Source organism: Anopheles arabiensis, chromosome 2 (genome assembly GCF_016920715.1).
Source record: "Anopheles arabiensis isolate DONGOLA chromosome 2, AaraD3, whole genome shotgun sequence".
NCBI lineage: Eukaryota > Metazoa > Arthropoda > Insecta > Diptera > Culicidae > Anopheles > Anopheles arabiensis.
The window spans coordinates 83,427,043-83,438,102 of record NC_053517.1 but is presented as its reverse complement, the minus strand read 5'-3'; the positions used below and the strand labels follow the sequence as shown (position 1 = coordinate 83,438,102).

At 46.1% G+C, this 11,060-nt stretch overlaps 2 protein-coding genes across 15 annotated transcripts in view; one reads left to right on the top strand and one right to left on the bottom strand.

Moving 5' to 3' along the window:
* Positions 1–219: 219 nt before the first annotated feature.
* LOC120896617 (dolichyl-diphosphooligosaccharide--protein glycosyltransferase subunit 4) lies at positions 220–6,360 on the top strand. Its single transcript, XM_040300875.1, has 3 exons — positions 220–346; positions 5,578–5,704; positions 6,005–6,360. Exons 2-3 carry the CDS (start codon positions 5,604–5,606, stop codon positions 6,036–6,038), a joined length of 135 nt encoding a protein of 44 aa, XP_040156809.1. The 5' UTR covers positions 220–346; positions 5,578–5,603; the 3' UTR covers positions 6,039–6,360.
* Positions 6,361–6,367: 7 nt separating this feature from the next.
* The window catches only part of LOC120896515 (tyrosine-protein kinase receptor torso), a 36,335-nt gene continuing 31,642 nt past the window's right edge, over positions 6,368–11,060 (bottom strand). For all 14 annotated transcript variants that reach the window (XM_040300720.1, XM_040300744.1, XM_040300772.1 and 11 more), the window contains 9 exons: positions 10,819–10,987; positions 10,543–10,724; positions 10,190–10,465; positions 9,843–10,107; positions 7,812–8,644; positions 7,646–7,740; positions 7,308–7,565; positions 7,058–7,207; positions 6,368–6,755 (listed from right to left, as the gene is read on the bottom strand). In XM_040300720.1, the coding sequence (XP_040156654.1) occupies positions 6,704–6,755; positions 7,058–7,207; positions 7,308–7,565; positions 7,646–7,740; positions 7,812–8,644; positions 9,843–10,107; positions 10,190–10,465; positions 10,543–10,724; positions 10,819–10,987 (2,280 nt within the window). In that variant the 3' untranslated portion in view covers positions 6,368–6,703. The remainder of the gene's footprint in view (positions 6,756–7,057; positions 7,208–7,307; positions 7,566–7,645; positions 7,741–7,811; positions 8,645–9,842; positions 10,108–10,189; positions 10,466–10,542; positions 10,725–10,818; positions 10,988–11,060) is intronic.

Sequence of the window (11,060 nt, the reverse complement as noted above, 5' to 3'; positions counted from 1 at the left end):
TATAAGAAAATGTAACCATTAATTGATAAAAAACACTTCAAAAGGTACGTTTTATATTACTTAGCGCCAAATTTACTCAATAAAAGCATTAGAGTTTTACACATTATTTTATGAAAATCAAATAGTTCGTTTGTCATCCACGCGTTCGTTATGTGTACCCGCCATTCTTGACGCGACTGCCAGCGCCAAAGCGAATCGTCAAAGTACGTGCAAAAGAGCGATGACGTTTCCAAGTTCCAGTTGTCACCAAAAAAAAAGCGGAGATTGTTTATAAATTTTCTCAACAGTGTTTTGCCCTGCCGTGTCTTGCTTTTGTAAAGCATTTTTGGACCATTTTTCAACGCACGTAAGTGGTTTTCCTACTTTAACTTGGTTCGTTTTACATGGGTGGAGTGCCCTGTTGGTGGAAAACTTTGGGGCGAATGCAATAACAAGCGTAATAACAAGGAATCTTTCTATGCCATGGGATGAATATGCTGTGACGTGTACCTTCTTGCCGGTCGTCGGCGTACATGGTGTAAAGAATAAATATTCCAATGCCGTGCAAAATTTACACTACACAGTTCAATGCATACTCTACTACATTCACATTTATTTACACGGCAGTTAAGATTGATTCTGTTGAAGAGCAAGCCTTGAGTAAAATAGTAGGCTATGATTATTAATGTAAGATTCTAGAAATATAGTCTTGTTCCAACCAGCAACCTTTACACAGCTACTCTCTACAGGTTATGGGCCCAGACTCGAAAATTGATTAAAGATCCAGAATATCGAAGACTTGAATCTAGAAAGTTTAGTGAAAATGGCGCTTCCTAGCTCAAGCAATTCCTCGTCAAGTTTCGTCGGTTCGACAAGTATTCCCTCCATTGAACGTCTGCTCGGTCGGGAAAATTGGACATCCTGGAAGTTTGCTGCTAAAACGTTTCTACAACTCGAAGGACTTTGGGAAGTAGTAAAACCTGTGAAAAAAGAGGATGGAACTTTCGAAACGGTGGACGAAAAAAAAGATTTGCAAGCCAGATTGAAGCTCATCCTTTTACTCGACCCAACAATTTATGTCCATATTGAAGACGCGGAATCGGCTCGATCTGCTTGGGACAAATTGGAAATGGCGTTTGAGGATACAGGGTTTCCCACGATTTATTGGTCAGTTCCCATGATTTATTGGTGCGTTCCCACGATTTTTTGGTCGTATCCTATAGATTTTTGGTTCGTTCCCATATTTTATTGGTATTTTCCAATTGGATATCAATACAATTGGACCAACAAATTCTGGGAAACGACCAAAAAATCGTGGGAACGCACCAAAAAAATATGGGAACCCACCAAAAATTGATGGGAACCAACCAATAAATCGTGGGAAACCCTGTAAAGGGCTTTCTAGGCAAATCGGCTTGCTTCACAAGCTGATTAAGTCTGATTTGGATACATGTGGCTCAATGAATTCATACGTGAATCAGGTAATATCCACGGCAAACCAACTAAATGCCATTGGTTTCAAATTGCCCGACTTGTGGGTAGGAATGATTCTTTTGGCTGGTTTACCGGAAGAGTATCGACCGATGATTTTGGCTATGGAGAATTCTGGTGTTGCAATCACAGGCGACTATGTGAAGACAAAACTTCTTCAAGAGAGGCCGTTGCTACGTAACGAAAATGTTCAAGCGTTAGCCACTAACAAACGTCGTGAAGTTTTCAAGCCAAAACAGAAGCCTTCTTCGTCGAAAGGTCCGCAATGTAGGAAATGTGGCCGGTATGGTCATATTGCGAAATTCTGCAAGGATGATCGAAAAGGAGGAACAACGTTGTGTACGGTGCTATCGACATTTGGAAACAGTGAAGCTAACGAGTGGATTTTGGATTCGGCAGCGTATGCGCACATGACTAGCAACAAGGATTTATTGAGCAACCTGCAAAACTCAACAGGTAAAGTAGTTGCTGCTAACGGAGGAACTCTGGACATTGTCGCTCGTGGAACTGCTATAATACAACCGAAATGCATGGAAGAGATTGTAACGATCAGCGATGTAAAGCTGATTCCAGGTTTAACATCGAATTTACTTTCGGTTAGCAGGATGGTAGAAAAGGGATATACTGTTCAATTCAACACCAAAGGTTGCAAAGTATATAACCCTAGCGGCAAGTTGGTGCTTACTGGTATTCACAACAATAATCAGTTCAAGGTGGAACAGGTAGCGAACAACATGCAGGAGGCTCTGTCGTGTAACACAGCAGAAAGTTTCGAATTGTGGCATAAACGGATGGGGCATCTGGGTGCTGTGAATCTCAAGAAACTTGCTGGTGGTTTGGCAACTGGCATCACATTGAAAAATATGGACGGTGCGGATTGCAGAGTTTGCCCGTTAGGCAAACATTCGAAGTTACCGTTTCCGAAGAAAGGTTCTCGAGCTGAAAATGTCTTGGATTTGGTTCATTCGGACATTAATGGACCGATGGAAACGCACTCGCTTGGTGGACATCGATATTACATCACGTTCATCGATGACAAGACGAGGCGTATATTCGTTTATTTCCTTAAGACGAAATCTGAAGTAGAAGTTTTCGAAGCCTTCAAGAGATTCCACGCGATGGCGGAGCGTCAAAGCGGAAGGAAGCTTAAAACACTACGTACAGATAACGGTAAGGAATATATGAACAAATCCCTAACATCGTTCTTGCAGAAAGAGGGCATCCGCCATGAAACTTCGAACGGATACACACCACAGCAAAATGGACTGGCGGAACGTGCCAACAGAACTATTGTGGAAATGGCGCGGTGTTTACTGTTCGAAGGAAACATGACCAAAGGTTTTTGGGCGGAGGCGGTTTCAACAGCAGTTTATCTTATTAATCGTTCTCCTACACGTGGACACAATTTAACTCCTGAAGAAGCGTGGAATGGAAGAAAACCTGATCTTTCACATCTGCGTGTGTTTGGAACGAAAGCGATGGTAATGATTCCGAAGGAGAAGCGACGTAAATGGGATCCGAAATCTCATGAGTGCGTTCTGACTGGCTTTGATGAAGAAACGAAAGGATATCGTCTGTACGACCATAAAAAGAAGCAAACGATCATTAGCCGCGAAGTAATTTTTTTAGATGAAGGTTGTTCATCGAACGTGACAGTTACAGCAATGCAAGAGCCAAGAAGAACATTCGTTAGACTGGACATCGAGGAAACAACTTCAATCCAACCTGTGCAAATCCCGGTTCCCAATTTTGCACCCGATGCTGGATCAGACAGCACGTTGGAAGAAAATGATGCAGAAACGGATGGTGAACTCGATGAAAGTACGACAGATGACGAAAACAACACTAGTACAGAAACGATGGTACAATCTGAAGACGATTCGAGTGATTTTCTTGGGTTTTCCGGAAGCGATGTCGATGGCTTTGTAGCAGTTGCGTCTGGTATGTACAGTGGAACATATGCTGATCCTGTTTCACACCAAGAAGCACTCGCTAGGGATGATAGCAAAGAATGGGGGACTGCCATGCAGGAGGAGTATAACGCTCTGATGGAGAACAAAACCTGGACGCTAACTTCGCTCCCGAAAGGAAGACAAGCCATAAAATGCAAATGGGTGTATCGGACTAAATGCGATTCATCTGGAAATTTAACTCGATACAAGGCTCGTTTGGTCGTCAAAGGATTCTCACAGCGAAAGGGGGAAGATTATGATGAAACGTACGCTCCCGTGGTACGGTATTGTTCGCTGCGATACCTTTTTGCCCTGGCTATCAAGCATGATCTGATGATAGATCAAATGGATGCAGTAACAGCATTTCTGCAAGGAGATCTTGATGAAGATATTTACATGGAGCAACCACCTTGCTTCGTTGATGGACAGCGGAAAACGTTGGTATGTAAACTTAACAAAGCTATTTATGGTTTGAAGCAGGCGAGCCGAGTTTGGAACAACAAACTGGATGCAGCATTACAACGGTTCGGCCTGATACCAACTCAGTACGATCCTTGCGTGTATGTAGGTAGCGAAGGAGGTAAGATCATTATCGTTGCTATATACGTTGACGACATGATGATTTTTAGCAACGATGTGGCATGGAAAAAGCAGCTGAAGAAACATCTTTGTAGTTGTTTCCGTATGAAGGATTTAGGAGCAGCACAGCACTGCCTAGGTATAAGGATTCAACGGACAAAAGAAACCATCAAGTTGGATCAAGAAATCTACATAGAATCTATTTTAAAGAGGTTCAATATGGATAAATGTAAACCAGTGGCAGTTCCAATGAACAACAGTGAGAAGCTGACCAAGGAAGAAAGTCCGAAGAGTAACAATGAAACTGCTGCGATGAAAGATGTGCCGTATCAAGAAGCCGTTGGGTGTTTGATGTATTTGGCACAAAGTACTCGACCAGACATTCTGTACGCGGTGAACATGCTGAGTCGATTCAACAAAAATCCAGGACAAAAACACTGGAACGGAGTGAAGCATGTTATGCGCTATCTTCGAGGGACTTCTAATTTTAAATTGGTTTACAAAAAAAATGTAGATTCGAAAATTATCGGTTACTGTGATGCTGATTGGGGATCTGATCCAGATGAACGAAAATCCACCACTGGCAACATCTTTATGGCGCAAGGAGGAGCAATTTCATGGATGTGCAAGAAGCAACCGACGGTAGCCTTATCTACGTGTGAGGCTGAATACATGTCTGTATCGGCGGCGGTACAGGAAGCCTCATGGTGGCGCGGACTTTCTGCGAAACTGGCGAATGCGGATGAAGTGATTGAAATTCGTTGTGACAATCAAAGCTGCATTGCGATCGCGAAGAATGGTGGGTATCATCCACGAACGAAACACATTGATATTCGTCACCATTTCATCAAAGATGCTCTCAGCCGTGGGATTGTCACTCTAGAATATGTTAGCACGGAGGACCAGATTGCAGATGGACTTACTAAACCATTGCAACGGACTAAATTCGAGATTAGTCGCGAGTTAATGGGTATCTCTGAGGCTTGAGGAGGAGTGTTGAAGAGCAAGCCTTGAGTAAAATAGTAGGCTATGATTATTAATGTAAGATTCTAGAAATATAGTCTTGTTCCAACCAGCAACCTTTACACAGCTACTCTCTACAGATTCAACCTAACATTCCTTTCTGGATAATTAATTGCTATATTTCGAATGAACTGGCAATGGGTTAGGTTAATCGGATGAAAAGCACCGCACCGATACGAAGAACGCAGACAAAGAATTCATCAATGCTTAATGTACGTTATTTCCACTTGAACCATCACACCGTCGCATGATACATTCCGAACTCATTCCCACGAAATGGTAGCAGCTCGAAAAACGTATTAGTGCAATCAGCCACTGATTAGCTCTAAACCATTGCAGCTTATTGTGGGTAAAGGCACAAAAGTGGGTCCACATTGCGTAAATATCTCAATCGCCTATTTGCAACAAGCCGTGCCGCATCGCAACATATAATTCGGCACATTACGGGCAGCCTGTGTAATGAAATGCTGTTGCGGTTAAAGCGCACTGCCATCCATCGATGACTGATTTGTACCGATCCTGATCTAATCCCGCATCTCTTTCCTTCTCACAGACACACCAACCCACCACCGAGCCAACATGATTTCCGATGTGCAGCTGGCCGTGTTCTGCAACGTTCTCGGGGTGTTTCTCTTCCTGCTGGTCGTCGCATTCCACTACATAAACGCCAACATGGGAAGGTATGCAAAAAAGCGGCCCAATTCGAATGCAAAACCCCACCCACATACACCCACCCGCCCACTCACAAGTGAACGTGCCAGTGAGGCCAATTATTCAGCAATGGGCACTAATTGAACTATCTTCATTTTGCGTTCTTTTCTTTTTCCAATCCATCTGCCGCTTCCCCATTACATCCAACGCACAACTCAAACGACCTGCTGACGACAATGATTCCGATTGGAATATGTCGGAAAACCGAAACACATGATGCTCTGCTGGGGGCACACACGTGTGTGCGCATTTGCATGTGCCGAGTGCAGCATGCGAGGCGGTCCCGGATCGAGACACAAATGAAGCATTCCTACCTAATCCTGTACCGCTGCAGCCAACCATTCATCTGATTGTCTATCTCCCCTCCTTTCCTGTTGCAATGATGATGGGGCGTTTCGGAGGGGGTGAACAAAACCACCCGACCACAAACGCAACGGGACAACAACATCCCCCCAAACTGCATCGTGTTTCGTAAGCAGCAAGCAAAAACGTGTCGCAAAATGTGCAATTGCTATAAACAATTATTTGTCACCTTCTCCTGCTCCTTCGCTGCATGAAGGACAACAGAACAAATAAAATCTCCTTACCACACACCCGGAACGTTCGGTTCGAAGAGTACACCACACGTGGCATTACAGTTTTTGTTTAAAAATATATTTCATCCAAAAAGAGCGTCAGAGAAAAAGAACAATATAATCCTATACAATCTGTTTTAAAATATACGGTTCCGCGAACGGTTCTCTCTCTCTCTCTGTATCTTGTCCACCCACTCTCCTCCTTCGCTGTGTGCGTCCTCGGTTGGCGGAAGGGGAGGTAAAAATCGTACCAACCGCGCGTCACGTGTGCACATGTGGGATTGGATGTGTGCTCCACATGTTTCGTTGTTGTTGTCGTCACATTACAGTGTCCATCCGGATGCAAATCCACGTTCGTCTCTGTTTTACACTGCCCCGTCCGGTGCATCAGGTCTAATACTCCACCGGTTTTAAGTATGAATTTTCCTCGGTAGTATTTTTTGTACTGTAAAAAATAGTGAGAGAAAGAGAGAGAGAGAGAGAGAGAAAGAGAGAGAGAGAGAAAGGGAAAAGAGTGAGAACAACCGGAAAGAGATTAATTACACTTTTCATCTTCGTTGCAGATGTGCTTCTAGGGGAGGCGTATGGTATATCGGTAAATCGAAGAAATTATTCAATCGTAATGATACGATTACGTTCGCTTCATTATCAATCGAGCTTTCAACAGTGGCCAAATTCTTGGAAATCCATCCCATTTGCCATCACACCCCCTCGGGGGAGGGGGGTGAGTGCGCACGTGCAACCTACCAATGGCTATCAACAATCGCGCTCAGGTCAATTACGACCGGATCGTTTGCGGTGTCCCTTGCCTGCAGCTGCTCGACCGTGTGCACAATCTTGCTGAACGTGGGCCGCTCGCCGGGATGCAAATTCCAGCAGGAATACATTAAATCGTACCTATGTGTGTGTGTGTGTGTAGAGAGTGAAGAAGAACAAGGAAGGGATTTAATTTGGTACAATTCATAGTGGCTGTGTCGTTGCAGTGCAGTTTTCTCACAGCAGCTCGCTGCAGCTTTTCGGCCGCTCCATGCGGTAACCGCTCTCGAGGTAGCGGAGCAACCGGTTGGTCGATATTGCCGGGTACGGGCTGCCCCCGAGGGTGCAGATCTCGTACAGCAGGATCCCGTACGACCACACATCGCTCTGGGACGTGTAGACCTGGTGTGTCATCGATTCGAGCGCGAGCCACTTGATCGGCAGCTTGCCGTTGCTCGTTTTACGGTACAGATTTTCCTGGTAAATATCGCGGCTCAGTCTGTTCGGAATGGTAAACGTGGCATGGACGGGGCAGGTTAAAAATGTAGTTCACACAGACTGCATATTACGCCAACTTACCCGAAATCGGCTATCTTAACCGTATTACTATCACACACCAGCACATTCCGGGCGGCCAGATCACGATGCACCACCTTGTTGCGGGCGAGAAATTCCTACACACGGATAAAGGGAGGGCACAAACCATTCGGTATTAATCGTTAAACCTCCGTTAAATCCCACTTACCATGCCGAGTGCAATTTGGCGGGAAAATTCCAACAGCTGGCCACTGTTCGGTAGCGGATCCTCTTCCTCCTCCGACTGTGGCGAGCAGCTCTGATACCACCGATTCTCGACCGTATTGTTCGTTAGGGTCGAATCGACGGGCGCGCCGTGGCAGCTGCACGGCTTAATCCGCACACTTCCCTTCACGTCCTCACCCACCTCCCACGTTCCTTCGACAATTTCTACCGCATTTTTGCATGCATTAGTGCAGTGCGTCAGTTGGGCCGTCTCGTCACCGTCGCTTTCGTCGCTGAACAGTGGGTACAGCTTGTTTTCGATGATTTGGGGCGATCGGGAGGCACTACTGCCATCACTGCCACCGGCCAGCCCGAACGCTACCCCCAGCAGTGTCTGCCGGTGGTCGGAGATGTTTTTGTACGTCAGCGATTTCTTATCGTTAACGAACGAGGTGTCAAAGTTGAACACGTTCTCGGGCATTTTGTTGTTATCGAGCGAAGGCGTTAAGCATTCGTGTTCGGCCATCTCCAACGACCTGGTCGGTGGTGGTGGTGGCGGTGGTGGCGGTGATGGTAGTGTGGCTGTGATGTTTGTGCCAGAGGTGCCACCAATCGACCGCGTGCCGGTGGTACGGTTCTTGCGCAGTAGTCGTTGCCACTGGAGGCGCAAATAGTTGAGCAAATTACCACGGCCGCAGTACTCGGTCAGCAGCATCATCTTGCGCACATTCTTCGTACAGTGGCCGACTATGCCGACGATGTGGGGATGGGTGCCGACCGACTTCATGACCTCCATCTCGCGCCGAAACTCGAGGATGTCTTCCACCCGTGGACATTCTTGGCAGGGGGGTAGAGATAAAGAGTAAGAAAGAAAAAAAGAAAGAGAGAGAGAGAGAAAGAGAGAGGGAGAGAGAGGAAGAGAGAGAGCGAGAGAGAGAGAGAGAATGAGAGAAAAACAATCAATCAATAAAAACTAAATATTTGAAAATATGACTTCAAAACCTTGGGATAATGAGTCGATGGCTTACGATTGTGATCTTGGCATCATCTACCCCCTATACAAGCAGGAAGCCTGGTTGGACTGCAACAACTGTATTGATCGTTATCCTTTAGGATTGACTTGTCTCTAACATTGAATGCTGGAAACTCTTGCCTCGGGGTCGGGGTCAGGTCTTGCCTGTCTCTTATTCAATTTGGTGCTAGAGAGGACCATCCAATGCTTCAAGGCGGAGACTTTGGGAATCTTCTTCAACAAGTCAACCTAGATCCTGGCATACGTTGATGATATAGACATCATTGATCTGCGGATCTCCTATATAGCAGAAGCCTCTCAAGAGATCGAACAGTGATGGATAAATACCATTTTTTCCGGAGTCGGGTTGATCCGACTGCATGGGAAAAACTCACGACTCATTGACTCCGAATCCGGATCAGTCCGAATCAATCCGGATCAGTCCGGTTCAGTCCGGATCAGTCCGGACATATTTAAAACAGAAAGAAAATTGTTCTACTGTACCTTTCATTTTCGATGCCTTACTTGTAAGTCAATAAACACATCAAGAATTGTCTAAAACAGGGGTCTCCAAACTCCAAAGGGACTAAATACTATCAAATAAAGGCCTACGTAGAGGGGACGTACGAATAGGAGAATGTTCTTTTGAAGTCGTCCCAGAATTCATCTATCTCGGGTCAAAGGTCAGCACAGACAGCAGCATAAAAATTGAATTGCGCGCAAAGATGCTGGCTTCCAATCGGTCATTCTATAGCTTGAGGAAGCAGTTCATTTCAAAGAACCTATAATCTATACCGCTATATCGAGTCTTTACAGTACCAGATCACACATACGTCTGACATGGGTACTGCACAAATTGGACGAATATTCCTCTTAGCCGAGTTTGAGCGGAAGATGCTCAGAAAGAAACGTTGAGAGAAGAAAAATGGAGGAACCGCTACATCCCGCAAAACCCTTTGGCTTTTTAGGCTCTGTAGACGTTCACCATAAAGGCCAGAATAAAGAATTGCCCAACGAATTTACCTTTCAGCATCTTTACCGCTACCGGTTGGGCCGGTTCGCCATCGTCACCGGACCGCTGCAGTACGCCCTTGCGCACCAGCCCGAATGCACCCTCGCCCAGCATGTCGTGCAGCTTGATGTGCTCCATCTCGATCTCCAGCTCGTCGTTGATCGGGGCAATCAGGTCGGGCGAGAACGGGTGGCTGGTGGCAAGCAGATCCTGCATCTGCTTGGACGTCGGCTCAAACTCCGTGCTCGGATCGACCGGTGCCTTTTGTTCCAGTTCCTGTATAAAGGATTGTATGAATGAGGCACCCTTTTGAGGATACTGCTTTGAATTTCACCCAACGTACGATGAACACACAAACCTTAAAGTACTCGCACCGTTCCTCGTACCGCTTCAGCTTTGCCCGCCGCCGACAGATGAGGGAGATGGATATCTTCAACAGCCCGATCATCAGCACCGGCGTCAGTATGATAAAGACCAGTTTGGTCCGTATCCAGGATTCCGAGCTAACGCGCCCAATTTGAAGCGCTTTGATGGTATTTTCCGACGACACGCCCACCCTGGAGTAGGCGGCCACCAGCACCTCAAAGTGTGGTCCAAACATTTCGAACGATTCTATCAACACTCCGACGGCATCCTGCAAACAGAAAAATAGGAGCAGAGCATTGGTTGAATATCTCCAACTCCAACCAGTGAGGCACTTCACTACCCTACCCCGGTTAGATTTTTCGTCACAGAATTGCCCGGCTCTTCCGTTTCGGGATTGTGCAGATCGAACACCTTCACCACGTACGAGTCGGGCGCGATCGTGGGCCGGTCCCAGCTGATGTTGAGCTGATAGTGGTCCCCGTACAGTGGGACCTGCGTCACCCGCACATTCGTGATCGGTTCGGGCGCTAGAGAGAAAATCAATATTTCGAAGGTGAGAAGCATGTTTTAAGGTTTTCGGTCAGCTGTGCAGGCTGTTTGTTGCGAACTTTTGATGCTTACCGCAAACCTGTGTACCATTCGTATGGTTGGTACAGCTCGGCGTGTGGAACGACTGCCAGTGCAGTTGGCTTTCGCGCATCGCGTTCTGCGTGTTCTTCGACCGGACCGCAATCATATAATTAGCGCTCAGCTTCAAAGCTTTGATCGTGTACTTGTACAGCACTTCCGGCTGGTTTAAGGGTAAAATTAAAGCAGTAGTTTGTGTTACAAATGGTCTTCTAGCCAAGCTGGAGCACCCTCCC